At 45.8% G+C, this 16602-nt stretch overlaps 1 protein-coding gene across 1 annotated transcript in view; it reads right to left on the bottom strand.

Moving 5' to 3' along the window:
* Nucleotides 1–16602, bottom strand: part of frem1b (Fras1 related extracellular matrix 1b) — a 41522-nt gene that overhangs the window by 3427 nt on the left and 21493 nt on the right. Inside the window, exons 21-31 of the mRNA XM_062563252.1 lie at nt 15567–15711; nt 13982–14123; nt 12161–12362; nt 11128–11392; nt 9114–9534; nt 7422–7623; nt 7189–7333; nt 6893–7022; nt 6708–6780; nt 6234–6383; nt 5825–6150 (exon numbers count right to left, since the gene is read on the bottom strand). Of these exons, the coding sequence (XP_062419236.1) occupies nt 5825–6150; nt 6234–6383; nt 6708–6780; nt 6893–7022; nt 7189–7333; nt 7422–7623; nt 9114–9534; nt 11128–11392; nt 12161–12362; nt 13982–14123; nt 15567–15711 (2201 nt within the window). The remainder of the gene's footprint in view (nt 1–5824; nt 6151–6233; nt 6384–6707; nt 6781–6892; nt 7023–7188; nt 7334–7421; nt 7624–9113; nt 9535–11127; nt 11393–12160; nt 12363–13981; nt 14124–15566; nt 15712–16602) is intronic.

The following is a 16602-nucleotide window of genomic DNA, read 5'->3' as shown; positions in this document are numbered from 1 at the left end:
CATTTATGTAAATGAGTATAGTTTGTGTGTTATGTGCATGATTCAGCTCGTTTGTTTACCCTAACAGTCTAACTTGGTGGCAGTAGTCAATCTTTGTTTTGTTTGTGTTTAATTGGTTAGTGCTGACAGTGCAGCCAATCCGGCTCCGTTCTCGGGAAAAAGGGGTGAGACTTCGGCGTATACGGTCAGGTTCAGTGTAGCGGAGTGAGAGAGAAGAGTCATTCACCGTTAGGTAAAGTTGCAATGATCTAAGCGGAGATCCTATTAATAACTTGACGGCTGACGACCAGTTAGCCTATGGTTTGGATTGTGGTGACCTGCCCGAGGTAAATATGATGTGGTTGTGTATTGTTTGCTATACTGTGACTAAATGTTGTAGTGTAAACAAGTTATGATGCTAATCGCGATTATCCATTAGCATAAGCACAATACAGGTTAGCTCGGCTTTCATACTGTTAACTTTGCTGTGAATTCAGTTGATGAGACAAGTGTTGCTAGATTGACATGACGTAGCAGATGGATGTGTGTTTAGCTAATTCAGGAGACGGAAATTTAAGACGAGGATCGGAAAAACTCCTGTGGACCACTAAGGAGAACGGTTTCCCGCGTCTGCGCTTCCGGTGGTAGACTGTTTGCTGCTGTTTTTTTTTCTCCCGGGCTCTGCCTGCCGTCCATCGCCCGGATTCCGCTCATCTTCTCCTTTGCATGGGGTATGGGAGACGTGAGTACTGACTAACTTGCACGTGCTATTTTTGTTTATTGCTTGTGTGAACAAGTGAAGCGGCCATTAAGTTTTAGGTCTCAACGCTCCCAAGCATCGACTCAGGCCTGCAACGAGGGTTTTGTGTGTCATGGGTGTGAGAAAGTGGGGGGCATATTGCATTGATCGTATTGAAGTGTAATAAATGCCAAACTGTTTTGCCAAATTGTAAATGCCTTTGAAGTGTGTTTGCCATGTTGAGTGTAATAGTGTTCGGTTAAGAGCTAGATAAAAGGTAAAAGTGGTAATACACCATTAAAACATATGATAAAGGGTTTTAATAAGAATCATTAACCTTTTGTTTTATTGCTTAAATTCTTTTGGAGGCACCGCCAGTTATTAGTTTACAAAATAAGGGATCTATAATTATAAGACAAATTGTATAAGACCAGGTAATTGCGCCATTATATTTACAAGTGAACCCAGGGCCCCGCCCATAGTACTACTACACCAAGCAGATCCACTTATTACTATATAGTTACATGGGACGGGTGTTACATAAATGGAGGCACCGCTGGGATGTTAATATTCATTGAGTGATCAGACAACACAAGTAACAACCTCTTAGGCATTGTAAACAATTATCAGTTTTCCCCATGAAGTAAAGCTTTTCTTTTCAGCACGTTGCAAGTATGGCAGGCCAAGCAACCCGACCAACACGGCTTGATTTGGTTAACTGGTGCAGAGGAGAAGGACTGGAGGTAGAGCATGCCCTATTAATTTATGGAGTGCCGGAAAACATTGCAGTAGCGGATATAGAAGAAACAGCAGAGACAGTCAAGGCGTTGGGAAAAGTGCGAGTAAGGGGCAAAATGTTTCACTCTCAACACCAATCTTTAATGGTGCTGTGTGAGTGCCGCGAAGCTTTAGACCCCACCACAATTCCCCCCGAGTTAATGCCCATAATGGGTGGCAGTGTATGGAACACATTGCACGGCATAGTTGATACCACCAATGGCGGCCCTGATGACTTCACAGCGAAGTTGTTCACACTTCTTCAGCAGGAGGGGAAAACTATGGATGATATTCAGAGATTTTGTGGCCCAAGTACCGGGAACAGTAGCACAGAGTCATTCGTGCAGTTGGTGATGTGTGGAGCAGAGCCAACAAACCGCCAGAGAGCCATGCTTATAGACGTCTGAGGACCTTCTCGGGCATAATTCCCACTCCCACCGGAGAAGAAGGTTTAGACAGCTGGTTGGAGCAAGCAAAATTCCTGGTAGAGGAAGGTGAATGCTCTGTGAAGTACAAACGAAGAAGAATAATCGAGAGTGTCAAAGGCCCTGCTTTGGAGATCATTCAAGCGGTGCGTATGAATGAACCTGATGCTAGCCCAATGGAGTACATTCATGCACTAGAGAGCGTCTTTGGTACGTTAGAGTCAGGGGAAGATCTCTACTTTTCTTTCAGGTCCCTCCGACAACAGCCTGGAGAGAAGTTGTCCGAATTCCTACAAAGAGTAGAGAGGTCCCTTGTCAAAGCAGTGCAGGGAGGTGGTCTACCAGTTAGCAACTCTAACAAAGCAAGAATAGAGCAGCTGATAAGAGGTTCAACCTCTGACCTCATGTTACTGCAGCTGAAAGTTAGGGAGCGGAGAGACAATCCCCCTACATTCCTTAACCTGTTGCAGGAGATTCGTGAAGAAGAAGGCCGGCAGTCTGCCAGGCAAAGCTTAGGAGTACCCCTGCGTCGAACGAATGTGCGCACCGTGCGGGCAGAGAAAGAATTGGAACCTGAGTGGGCCTACCAGCGTGAACTTGGACCACAGGTTCAACAAGTGAAAACTAAGATGGATGAGAGAACAAGCACCCAGTACCAGCCATTACCTGGTTATCCGCTTAGTGGTTCCAAGAAAATGAAAAAACAGACCACTGAGTCACACAGTGAAATACAGTCACTTAGAAAACAAGTGAAAGAGCTGGAAGATAAAATAAGTGTGATGGCTGTGAGATCCACCACAGAGTCCCCAGGCGAGACTATGACCCCCTTTAGTCACTATAAAGCCGGGTCAAGCCATAAACAAGTTTCATTCAAAAGCCAGCCTTCAAAGAAGAATGACGAATACTTTTGCTACAGATGCGGAGAAAACGCCCATATAGCTCCACGGTGCACAGAGCCAGAGAACCCTCAAAAAGTCATTAAAAGACTCATTGGAGTGGTGCGAGAGACAAAAGAAGGACCAAAAGAAAATCCAAAGCCCCCGGCAGAGGAACAAGTGGTGGCTAGGGTCCATAAAGTGGAGGCCCCTAAAGAAGGAAACAGCCTGCCGGAGGGTCTGGTGGGTCCTTCCATGATTCATCCCATCAGAGTGAATGACCTGGCCTGCCAGGCGTTGATGGACAGTGGCTCTAACGTTACCATCATTTTTGAGAGCTGGTACAATGAGCACTTGCTGGATGTTCCTATACACCCCATTTCGGGTTTGGGTCTCTGGGGCCTGTCAGACAGTGATTATCCTTACAAAGGCTATGTGGTCGTGGAAATGGAGTTTCCCGAAAAAATGACAGGTGTGAAAGGGCCCATAGTTGTTTTAGCTTTGATCTGTCCTGAGCCGAAGTATTACAATCAAGCCCCTGTAATTGTGGGCACCAACGCATCCTTATTCAACAGACTATGGGAACTGGTGGAAAAGAGTGGTGATGAGAACATGGTGCACTCCATGAGAATCCAACCAGTGTATGCAACGGTTCAGACTCAGCTCGCCCAGTCAATGGCAATAGACGATGTCATTGGCCAAGTGAAATGGCAAGGACCTGGTCCACTTTCCATAGCCCCAGGTGAAAAGTACTATGCCACCTGCAAAGTAGACAGGCCGACTCTAGTATCAAAAGACATTGTGCTGATTGATGCACCCCTTTCCCAGTCACTACCAGCCGGAGTGCTGGTTCAGCCCGGTGTATTATCAAACGCTGATATAGACGAAACCGGCTTAACCGTACTCATTCATAATGAGTCTCAAAAGAAAACCTCCATACCAATTGGAACGGTAATTGCCGAAATGTATACTGTAAAATCAGTCACGCCAATACAGCCATCTAAGCTATCAAACAATGCTATAGACCCAAATCTCTTTGATTTTGGTGACTCCCCTATCCCGGAAGATTGGAAGAATCGGATTCGCCAGAAGTTAGCCGAGAGGCAAAATGTGTTCTCCGTGGATGAGTGGGATGTGGGCTTGGCAAAAGGGGTCGAACACACCATACGCCTGGAGGACCCGAGGCCATTTAGAGAAGGTCACGCAGATTGGCACCAGCAGACATTGAGGATGTGCGACGTCACATACAACAGCTGCTAGCAGCTGGGATTTTAAAAGAGTCTCGTAGTCCCTACGCCTCACCGATTGTAGTGGTTCGGAAAAAGAATGGAAGTATCAGAATCTGTATTGATTATAGAACCCTCAATAAGCGTACCATACCAGACCAGTACACAATGCCTCGCATCGATGACGCATTAGATTGTCTATCAGGCAGCCAGTGGTTCTCGGTATTGGATCTACGGAGTGGCTACTATCAGATAGCTATGGCGGAGGAGGATAAAGAGAAGACCGCTTTCATTTGCCCTCTTGGATTCTATCAATTTGAACGCATGCCACAAGGAATAACTGGAGCGCCTGCAACGTTCCAGCGGTTGATGGAGAAAGCTGTTGGGGACATGCATCTCCTTCAAGTCTTGGTATACTTAGACGACATCATCATTTTTGGCAAGACTCTGGAAGAGCACGAGCAGCGTCTTCTCAAGGTGCTGGATAGGCTAGAAGAGGTCAGTTTGAAGATCTCGATTGACAAATGCCAATTTTGTCAGACGAAAGTCAAGTACGTGGGCCACATTGTTTCGGAGTCTGGAGCTGCCACTGACCCTGAGAAAGTGGAGGTGATAAAACATTGGAAGGAGCCCCACGATCTGAAATCGCTGAAGTCATTCCTGGGATTTTGCGGGTATTATCGTAGGTTCATTGCAAACTACTCTGCTATTGTCCGTCCGCTGACCGAGCTCACAAATGGCCGCTAACGTGGCATGAGAAGAAAGACCCAACCAAAACCTACTTTAAAGAGTCTGAGCCATTTGGGGAGCGTTGGACCCCGGCCTGTCAGGATGCTGTCAAAAAGATCATTGAGTGCTTGATTCATGCTCCTGTATTGGCATTTGCAAACCCCCAGAAGCCCTACATTTTACACATAGATGCCAGCACAAATGGTTTGGGTGCGGTGTTGAATCAGGAGTACCCAGAAGGACTCAGGCCAGTAGCCTTTGCGAGCCGGAAACTTAGTGCTTCTGAACAGCGTTACCCAGTCCACCAGCTGGAATTTCTGGCACTAAAGTGGTCAGTCGTGGACAAGTTTCACGATTATCTATATGGTGCTAAGTTTTCCGTGAGAACCGATAATAACCCGTTGACATATGTGCTAACTACAGCCAAGCTTAATGCCACTGGACATCGCTGGCTCGCCGCCCTAGCCACTTATGACTATGACACCATTCAGTATCGTCCTGGACGTCACAACATTGATGCTGACCTGTTGTCACGGCAATATGCCAAAGGAGAGGGTGATGGTTGGACAAACATATCACCGTCTGGTATCAAAGCCAGATGCTGCGGTCAGACTAGTGGAGCAACTAGGAGCTCCAGCTACAGCCGTACCAGATGCATATGCCTTTCCAATGAACTTAGGCCTGACCATTTTGGATCAGCTGAGTCCCAAGGACATACAGACAGCCCAAGATGTGGATCCAGTAATTGGACCAGTGAAGAAAGCAATCGGAACTAACAAAGTACTACCTCATGATAGAAGCAACCCACCTGATACTGCATTGCTCATTCGGGAAAGCAGTAAACTTGAGGCAAAGGATGGAATACTTTTCAGAGTGACAAGGAAAGTTTCTGGAAGGAAAATTAGGCAGCTTGTGTTGCCGGAGATATACCGAACAGTGGTATTAAAGTTTCTGCATGACGAGTGTGGACACATGGGAGTGGAACGAACCACTGAACTGATCAGAGACAGATTTTAGTGGCCACGTATGACAACCCAGGTAGAGAAGTACACATAAAACGTCTTTTTTTCTCACCTTCAGTCCTCCATGTGGGACCCTGTCTCCGGTGCTCCCGGTGCTCCCGGTTCCCGCCCCTGGCCGCTGCCTGTCGTGGTTGTAGTCACTGGGGGCCGCCTGGTCCTGCGGTTCCTCCTCTCCGTAGCCCGGGTAGAGGCTGCGGTTCGGGACGTCTCCTCGGGGAGGGGGAGGCCGGTTCTCCCACAGCAGCTCTGCTTCGATGTCGGCGATGATGTCCTCCTCCTTCGGTCCGGGAGGGTCCGTGGGGGGAGGAGGAGGAGGAGGGAGAGGTGGGCGTTGCGTTCTATCCTGTTCCACCATCAGGTCTTCTTGGTCGCACCGTCCTAGGAGACAGCAGGAAGGGCAACCTTTCATCCTTGCATCGTTGTATTTCCATTTTGTCTTCCTGACCCTGGTAACGCTTTACCTCCTCTGGGGTCGATGATTTCCACGCTAGCGGAGGTCCTCTGTCCCAGGACGGCGTTTTTTGGTGTTTTCAGGGTGACAGTGAAGGTCTCGTGGTTTTCCTCCAGACCGTCATCTATCAAGTAAATGTTCCAAGTTTTCACACTGACTCCTGAAGAAGAGACGGGATGGGAAACAGAAAGAAGCCATCACAGTCATTTTGATATTGCAGGAGTAACCAGAGCTGATCCACACGCTGATCCAGGGCTGCTGAATTTACCCCCAAATACAAAATCTGATTGATGTAAATTTGCTGAAATCGCAACATGATTTCTACAAAGATCACATCCTCCTGGAGCTGTCTGATTGGACGTTGCCTACTTTTCTTTTGAAACTGTTTCAATCCACGGAGAGAGGTGTAAGAAGAGAGCGCCCTGACGGTGTCTTGTGTTAAAGGACGCAGAGGAAACCTGAACAGAGTCCAGTGGTGTCTCACCGGGGTCGAACTGGATGAGACCGGCTGTGCTGTGAGTGAAGTCCCTGCCGGGTTTGGCCGAGCCCTCCTCCACCTGCGCCAACCGGGACATAAAACGAATGCCCTCATCAACACGGTGATGAAAATAGTGTCCCCTTGCAGCCCCCAGCCGTGGAGGCGGAGGGAGAAGGGCGCCACACGCGTACCTGGATGGCGACGTACGCCGGGTCGACGCTCTGCCCGCTGCGTTGGACCTGGATCTGAAGCGTCCCCGAGGTCTCGCAGGTTCTATAGCAAGTGGCAGACAGCTCCAACCGCGACCAGGACAGCTCCAGTCTGGAGAAATGTAGGTCTCTATTATTTCATGTTTTTAAAAAATGTTTTAACTACAATATGATTGCCATAATTTCCCGTCGTTGTCGACTTTCACTGGACCAACTCCAATAGACACATTTCGGTTCCTGAGCATCAGTGCTGATTTTTCTCCTTCTATAAAACCTACATTTCTGGCAGTATTGTGTTTCCCGCCGGGTCGGTGAGGCGGAACAGGAAGCTATCGGCCGTCACCTCCATGTCGGCCGGGAGGACGAACACCACGGCGCGCTGGTCCACGTCCCGCTGGGTGAAGCGACCTTTGATGTAAGCTCCTGTTGAGACAAGACGCTTTCATCCCACTGAACACACAGCATCTACATCGAAGACATTGATGAGTTGAGCTTTCAACAGATGGCCCACCCGTGAGGGCGTTCTCCAGGTAGCCAAAGTGCGGCGGCCTGGAGATGGAGAACTCCAGCTCCGGCGCGGGGCTGTCGGGGTCGGAGGCCTGCAGGTGTTTGGAGGTGATGAAGATGCCGTAGCGCCCACTCGCAAGCTCCACCACCTCGGTGGGACTCCGCCTGGTGGTCAGACTGGGGGGTAACCTGTCCACGCGATTCACCTGATCCACAGCAAGAGATATTGTAATATACAGTATTTATAATCAAATAATAAAAAAAGTTTAAGGAGCTTAAACATGTTTATGGACACCAATTACTTTCAGATTATTATTATTGACTTATCAACCTAATTACTCATCATTCCATTTGTGTGTATATGGTGCTTTAATGATCCTATATATTCCTATGTATATTCCGATTTTGTTTACTAGCTACATGAATACACAAGAAGTGAGAATGACCAAACAACCCCCCCCCCCCCCCCCCCCCCCTGCCGGATGTGTCAGAGATCCTCGAGGAACTGACCGAGGTGCAGTTCAGTGTTTCTGCCAGTAGGGGTCACTCCTGTCCTGTGTAACTTGGGTTGATATATTTTGTCTGATTTCTGAGATTTTAAGGAAAAATAGTCAAATATTCTTGGACTACAAAAGTAAAAACACAATGCTTTACCTTATTTACAGCGGTGAAGGAAGTACTCAGTTCCTCTAGTTAAGTAAAAGTAAGAATAGCATACTGTGCAAATATTTTTTTTAAAGTTGAAGTCTTTATTGTCTTGCATTGAAAAGTATAATCAGAGAACTTTAAACAAAAACATTAAACAAATAAATAATATTCAAATCAGTAGATCTGATTTAGATCTGAATACATTCTTGCTAATTCATCCATCTGTGACTCAATTTTTTTTTGATCATTGTCTTTAACTTCAACACGTACAAATCTTTGTAATGCTGTTTGTGTGAACACTTTGATCTTTAGAGTTATAACCTGTGTGTGTGTGTGTGTGTGTGTGTCAAATGTTCAAATACTGAAAAGTACAAAATACTACTGTCCAATCACAAACAACGTCCAGTTCCTCAGAGGCTCAGGACAGTGCGTTTGGCCAGCATGTTAGCCACCAGGCTGCCTCGTGTGTGTGTGTGTGTGTGTGTGTGTGTGTCGGTAGCATGTGATGGGGTCGGGGGCTGGGGGGCTCTTGGCTCACCTGCTGCTCTCCGCTTTAAATATTTATCTCTGTACTGGCGTCTTTACACCTGAGTGTTGAGACTGCTCAATAACACAAAGTACTAGGTTCTGTGTACTTTAGTAGTACTGCTGTGTGTACTTCTGATCCTCTACGAGTTGTTCTTTTAACTCCAATACATTCTTACAATACCTTTGTTTATTTTTCTATCGAACAGAACGGATTCTATAAGCTCCATCTTTAAAGGCTGATAAATCAAAGTGATGAAAATTAAATACATTATTATTACTAATTATCCAATAATATAATTTGATATGACATGATATGATATAATATAACATAAACATAAAATTCAATACAACACTAATAAATAAATAAAGTAAAATTAAATTAAACTAAACTAAATCAGTAAACTAAAAAGTATTTTTTGGGGTGTAGCATTAGTATATTGACTTTGGCTGAGTGCACCGTCTGAGTCTGAATGAAGGAAACAGAAAGGTATTGTGATGTGTTTCTGTTTGTTCTTCTCACCTGAATGTTGAAGACAGCGGGCTCTTTTCTCAGCTGTCCAAACTCTAGGTAGCCTCTGTTGTGGCTGTCGGTCGGCAGGAAGTAGAACCTGTCAATGTCCGCCTGGCTGCCCGGGTCGTGTTGGTAAGCCAGGTTACGCTCGTCCACGTCAGCCTGGGCGAGCGTCAGCGGCGGGGACATCGGGACCCCTCTCAGTAGCAGTCGGCCGTGGCGTGGCAGCTGCCTGATGACGTAGCTCAGGTTAGCGGGGGCGGTGTCGGGGTCGGTGAGCTGCAATTGGTCCGACGTGATGGTCTCCGTGGCCCCGTCCTGCAGCCGGAGGCCCGTGTTGTGCTGCAGAGTCGGCGGGATGCGGTCGCCGTGTTCGATGCTGAAGTGAAGGGCTCCGCTGTGGGACGAGTCCCCGTTGGTGACGACAAAACTGTGAAGACAAGGACTTGTCTTCACAGACTATTTGCTTTATGTTACAAACAACTATTGAGTTGCATCATGGGATATGCAGTATCCAGTGTTTTTAAAGTGGGGTCATCTCCACTATTGCCCAGATTTGAATTGTTCTTTGTTAACTCTGTCACTCGAGAGTCCCACAACTGTATGAAAGTTAACTATTAAATGAACAAAGTAGCTTTTTTCTCTATTTCTTCTAGGAAACAAATTTCAAAATGTATTTCAAAATGTGTGATAAATGCTACATTTAAATTGTGCAGTTTGATTATAAAATACTGTCAGTAATTAATTTCATGACTTTCACTTGAGGAAACTTGAGAAACACCGATGGCAGCTCCAGTTATGAATCAACCACATGAAGGACTGTTTTCAATTTTTCAGGTCCACTGCACTGTCAATTGTCACCACGGTGTGTGTGTGTGTGTTTTGTCCTCCTCTTAGCCCTCTGCCAACACAATCTGCCTCTCAGCCCTGCAGCTGACTAACTGCCCCAGGCCTCAGCACACCGGCCACCACACGCACGCACGCACACGCACACACACACACACACACACAAGCAGGTCCTGCCGTAACATCTGGCTCCAATGTCGGCCATATTTGCCCAGGGATGGCCGTCTGTGGTCGAAGCTCCGGCCGGCGTTGTCGTGCCAACGCCTGTTGTTATTCTCCTAGTAATGCTCATTCATCATCTGCTGTCACGGCATCAGACACACACACACACACACACACACACACACACACACACACACACACACACACACACACACACACACACACACACACACACACACACACACACACACACACACACACACACGTGTATGATGTGCTGGTGTGTCTTCTTTGGATTTAGCCACACCTAAGTCAAAGGAACAAGTAACAATCCTCTGTCCTGATAATGTCCCGTCCTTCTGTCTTTCCGTTTGACCGTCTCTCTCCTCGTGTCTATCTATTTGTCTTTCTCTCTGTCCTTCTGTCTGTTTCTCTCTCTCTTGTCTCCCCATCTCACTGTCCTCCAGTCCCTCCGTCTCCGAGTCTTGGCTGTGATCTGACCGACTCTTTCAGAGCCAGACAAACCAGCCGGTCGGGGCGGCAGAGGTCTGGCTGACAAACCCGGGGTCTCCACACTCTCCAGGTCACACTCGCCCCAACACACTGCCCCCCCCCACCCCCCTCTTTAAAAAACTTGCTGCTGCCAAATTGGCTGGAAAAGCAGATAAACATGCAGCAGAGAAAGCCTCTCGTCTCGCTGCCCAGTTTCTCTTTCGCCGGCCAAATGCTGTGTGTGATACTTTTTTCAACAGACATGTCCTCCTCTGACAATATGTACGCTGATCATTTATTCTCCTGATGTGTGCAGAACTTCAAGCTCGCCTGCAAAATGGCTTCTCTTTACAGCTGTTCTACTCGGAGATCAGAAACAAGTTTGGTTTATTTGTTACATGCTTGTAATTAAATGTTTTTATTTGACTTATATTTCAATCTGAATAGTCCACAGGGGTCTGTATCTTTTTCCTTTAAGGGAGCCCCGACTGATTTTGTGTATCGTGAGCAAGGGAATTCTCACCCGAAGGAGTCGGCCTCTGCGTGGTGGCTGTTGTCGTGGGTGTAAGCCACCCGATGGGCGGCGACGTCCAGCTGCGTGAAGGCAGTGAGCGGGACGCCCGGCTGCTGGACAGCGTGCACGAGGCCGTGCCGCGGCGGGACGGACACCGCATAGACCAGCTCCTGCGGACGCCCGGCCGAGTCTGACGCCAGCAGGATGTCGGTGTTGAGGACGACGCGCTGCCCCTCCATCAGACGCACTGCCTTGCTCAGCAGCACTAAGTCACCTGGAGGATGCCAGAAGGAAAAGGTCAGAACGCTACCAGAAGTATCAGTTGTTTAAAGAGTTGAAGGCTATATTTCAAACATATAACTGTTGCTGAACCTGCATGACGGTTTTCTCTAAGCAAAACGAGTGATGTGCCTCTGCAGTGCTGCCGACTCGTCTAATTCTAAAGCCAGATTCTGTGGGAACGTATGGCAATGTTGCTACAAACAGGATGCATTCAAAGAAAGATAACAAGGCCTCCATGACAGGTTGTTTCTTGCAGCAGGAAGAAGAGGTGGAGCACCCAGAGGACACCAGCCAGCGCCCCTCCACAGCTGCTGCACCTCCCCTCTGTTAATTATTCAGCGGCTGAGGAGGCCGGCCGTTTGTCACCTCCGCTCCTCCAGGATCCGAGGGCCCACGCCAGAAGGGCTGAGGCCTCGCTGCACTGTGTTCACCCGACTGGCAAAGCTGGCACGGTGAGCTGGAGGAAGGCGGGAGGAGGGGGGGAGGGCGCTCAATAATAGATGAACCAGGACCGGCTAGAGGGACCGCAGAGGGGCTCAAGTGTGAGAAGGTGTGTGTGTAAGAGACGATGCTTCTTATTGTGGCTGTAACTTTACTGACTTGTCATGCACCTGTTTTATTTTGTGAACTCTTTCATCCCCGTCGCTAAATGGACTTGCTGGAGCTGGGATGCTTTCGTGCTGATTCAAGATCAGAAACGACCTTTGGAAAAATTAACTTTAAAGCCGCTCCTGATCCATTGCAAAGCAAAACCTCTGACCTTTCTGCACAGTGTGGATGGAGATGAAGAAGCTCTGCGGGGGACTCTCGTTGTCCAGGTCGCTGAGGGTGAAGCGGAAGCTGTCGTGACCTTTGAACCCGGCGGCATCGGCTCCAGTGTGAGCGTACCACAGGCGGTTCATCTCCACGTCGCCCTGAGTGAAGTTTTGTGCGGCTGACAGCTCGGTCCAGCCCGACTCCGTCTGCATTTTAAACGCTCAGTGGATCGGTCACTCAATACAATACAATACAAGCCTGTCTTAGAGGACAATTACACTAAACTATCTGGGGCTCATCATCTTCACATAAGTTACTCTACTGTCTACAGTAAAAGACTATCTCCAGCCCGTCTTTCCTTTCTTTGGCTCTCAGCTCCAAAGACATTGTTTATATATATAGCTTTACTTTTTTTTAAAGACCCAAGATTTATTTATAAAACTACTGATTACAGTACATACATAATTCCCCTTTGTAAATAAAGTATGTAAGCATTATCAGCTTGAATAAAGTAAAGTAGTAAAAGTTCCTGCCGGTATATGTAATGTTTCTGGATAATATCATATTATATCACATTAATGGTGCAATGTAACTCCTTTACATCCTGTTGGCTGGTTTGATCTCTGAAACTCAACATAAAAAGTGGATGTAGTCATTGTGACGTCACCCATTGGTTTGTGGAATGACTTTTTGAAGTCTTGAGTTTGGCCATTTAGGCGTCGCCATCTTGGAATTTGTATTATAACATACAGGGCTTGATATTAAAATGTATGCCAATCAGACACCCATGAGGCTAGTGGTTTTCCAAGTTACTAGCCACTCAGCATTTCCATAAGCCACAATTATTTTGTTGGGAAATTAAGTTTATTTGATTAAAGTTGACTAGAGTTTGCTACAATTTACTTGAAGAACTGCATTTACAATCCTTTTATATGTTAATGACCATTGTAAATACCCAAATCGACTACATAAAATGTCCATGTGCAGTCATCAAATCTTCAGATATTATAATGTTATACACAGACAGGCTCCTTTTGTATGAAAACATATGCAACTGATTAAGACAAAGACAAAGAGAGCAGCTCATTGCATATAACTGGTGTAGGGGTGGAAAGCTCCCCCGACTTCATGAGGACCAGGGACCTTAAACGCAACACTATGTTGTCTTTGTATGTTTAGTCACAATGATTTTGACATGGTCAACGGAAATGTTATGGTCCTTTATTGTTTCCTCTGTGAAATTGCTTGTCCCAAATACAAAAGAGACCTCCTTGACCTTTTCACTCCTGTATGTCCTACAATCAGTACAAGCATGCATGCACTTCAGGCAATAACAGGCATTTAAATACCATTTCCAAAATAGCAGCTGTTGCGAAGTGACTTGTACGTTTTCGGAAGGGAAATCCTTGCTAATTTTCTTAAAATAATTTTCTTAATTTTAAAATAATTTTCTTAAAATAAGGGGAATTACATTTATATTTTATTTCAATATGAGCATTTACTGTATTGACGAAACATTTAATTACTGAATATTTAGTACTTTATTTTATTTTTATTTCGTAAAATGTAGTTGTAAACAGAGGTGTCCAATATGGTACAGCAGATATATAAGGTAACAATTCACCTGTGAATCATTATGCGATCTGGATTATCATAATGTCAAATACACAGTTCTAACATACAAAGTAGGATGAGGATTTTCTCAACACAAAAAGGAACACTGACCCATTAGAGAAATAACTAAAGCTTTAAAGTAAAACAATAGCATAAGAAAAGTAATAAGGTTTATTAATACGTTTTTCCTGACAAACCTTGTTTTACTCACCTCAAGCTGCAGCCTGCCGAAGCGCGGCGCGGCGTTGAGAATGTAGTGCACCTGGTTTGGAGGGGTGTCCTGGTCCTGGGCCTCCAGGGCCACACTGGAAATCACCCTGCGCTCGCCAGCGTCCACCTCCAACCCCGCGTTCCTGAAGACACCAACGAAGAAGAAACAATGATTATAATTCTGTAACTGAGACAAAGTTTGGCTTAGCTTTAGCTTTCAAATGTTGTACTTTTGTGTTCTGCTCCAGCTTTCAAGGAGAGTCTTAACAATAAGGGATGAGTGGTTTAAACTTTTGATGTGATGAAAGTGCATGAAGTAGCAGGAGGAAGTGTGTGCGAGCAGGTTATTTTCCCAAGCGGGATCGCGTAGCTTTAGGATGGTGGTGTGGTTGGGTGGTGGTGGTGGTGTTAGGGGGTGGGCTGGGGAGGGGGTCGGTGAACATAAGAAAGCGTCTGGCTGCCCCCTCAGTCGGAACTAAAATCCACGCAGGAGAAGAAGCCGCCGCGTCCGTCCTGCAGGAACGCAGCAGAAAACAAGGAGGCAGGCATCTGCCAAGTCCCAGCGTTACTTCTGCCTCGGTGCCCTTTACAGTACCAGCTCGGGCCTGTGCCAGCGCACCCACGCACACCGACGGCTGATCTGGGGACAGCAAGGACGTGAGGGTGTGGGGGGCAGAGGGAGGGCAGCATAGGGAACCCAGTCAAGGATGCAAATTCCCAATCACTCGCTCGTTGGAATGAAAATATTGTGGGTTCTTGAGGTGGAGGAGTGAACACCCACTCAAGCAGAGAGACCCCGCCACATGTGCACACACACAGGCCACTCCCCCTTCTGCACCCCCCGTCCCACGTTGACTACCCTGACCTCATCCCCTCTTCTGCATTTTAAATGCAGCAGTCTCCTCCGATTTTTGCGTAAAGCTGGATCAACATAAAACGACCCATTCAAATGTAACACATTTGAGTCCACATCAATGTTTTCCCCAGCCCATAGAGGCATAATTCTGGTGGTAGTTTATATTTAATGGCCTTTAGATCCAAAACAACAATGTGTGGGTACATCTATCACCATTGTCTGACTTCTCTAAAAAAATAATCTTAAAAAACTGAATGTACAGTTTCACTACCATCAAAAGGTAAAAGGAAATAAAATACTACTACTAAAATTCAGATTAATTAATACTCAAAATGATAAACAATGATGTATTATATATTAAAGTAGCTAGCGGTATTTACATACATTCTTTTAAAACCAAGAATTGAATAGATTTTTCTGTAATGGGCCATTCTCCATAATAATTACTTTTACCTTTATTTATTTAAAGGAATGGTTTGGGTCTTTTGGAGTACAGTTCTATAAATATTATAGTATAAATATCATACGAATTGAAGCTGTGTGTGTCTGAGCGACCCTGACCTAAAACCTCACACAGTCACATATTTCCAGTAATACCGTATTAACAGGCATTAAGCACTAAATCCTCATATCAGCTCACATCTGTGTGTGTGTTGTGCGTGCGTATGTGGGGGTTGTGTATTTGTGTGTATATGTTTCTGTGTGTGTGTGTGTGTGTGTTAGCGTGTACTTGAGCAGCCGTGGCTTCTCATCGTTGACCGGCAGCACGGTGACCCGGGCCGTCCCCTGGACTGTGTGGACGCCATCTGTCAGCTTCAGAGACACGGCGTCCTTCAGGGTTTCCGTGTCATCGTGCATGTACACGATCTTCATGCCTGCAGAGGGACGAGGAGGGGGTGGGGGAGGGGGGGGGGGGGCTTCGTGTTTCCATAAATGCAGCACGTCTCTCTGTTTACATGTGATAACAAACATATTTGTTTAAACGCACCTATTCCCACATACACACAAACAGAGGAGAAAAAGATCCAAATATAAGCCAGAGTGGTTTAAATAAACCAGTTAAAAACCTGCACTACAGCGTTATGGCACTGGATTGAATCCCAGTATGAGTTACGCTTTAGTGCTTCATTATTATTGAATTTAAGTTAAGAAACTAGTGATCAGTAGCAATATAGTGTAGAAGAACTTGCATCCTGTGTTAGTTTCCCTCTCGTAATATGAATGTCTGTTTAATAGTTTGTGAAATATATATAATATTGAGATATTTTGTTTGAAATCATGTGGTGGAGCAAATGGCCCAAAAAGCTTCTATTCATGGATTTAAGTTTAAGGCTACACAATAAATGTTGGCAACATGCCAACGTTGATGCTAACAGTACATTTAAGCTTAAGAGTTGCAGTCTATTTTCTGACACATTTTGGTGAATCTGGACAAGTCATGTTTGTTAGCTTCGAGCAGAATTATTTGTACTTTAAACTTTTTAAGCAAGTCTACAAAAAATAGGGTTATTTTTTACATTTAAATTAACTGAAATGGGAGTAAAAGAGAAAGCTAAGCAACGATAACAAAGGGCGTTTTACTTGTTATACAATTGTTATACATAAACTAAATAATCGAAACCCGTTTTTATAAATTGTACAACGTTTTTTAATAATACACTTAAAAAGTGTCAGTACGCGGTTGCGAGGGCGAGGAGGGAGGACTCAGATGCGGAGTATTGGAAAAATAAAATGACTTTAAAAGTCAAAAAACTCGAAATCAAAAT

Source organism: Pungitius pungitius, chromosome 7 (genome assembly GCF_949316345.1).
Source record: "Pungitius pungitius chromosome 7, fPunPun2.1, whole genome shotgun sequence".
NCBI lineage: Eukaryota > Metazoa > Chordata > Actinopteri > Perciformes > Gasterosteidae > Pungitius > Pungitius pungitius.
This window is presented reverse-complemented; position numbering and strand designations above follow the sequence as displayed.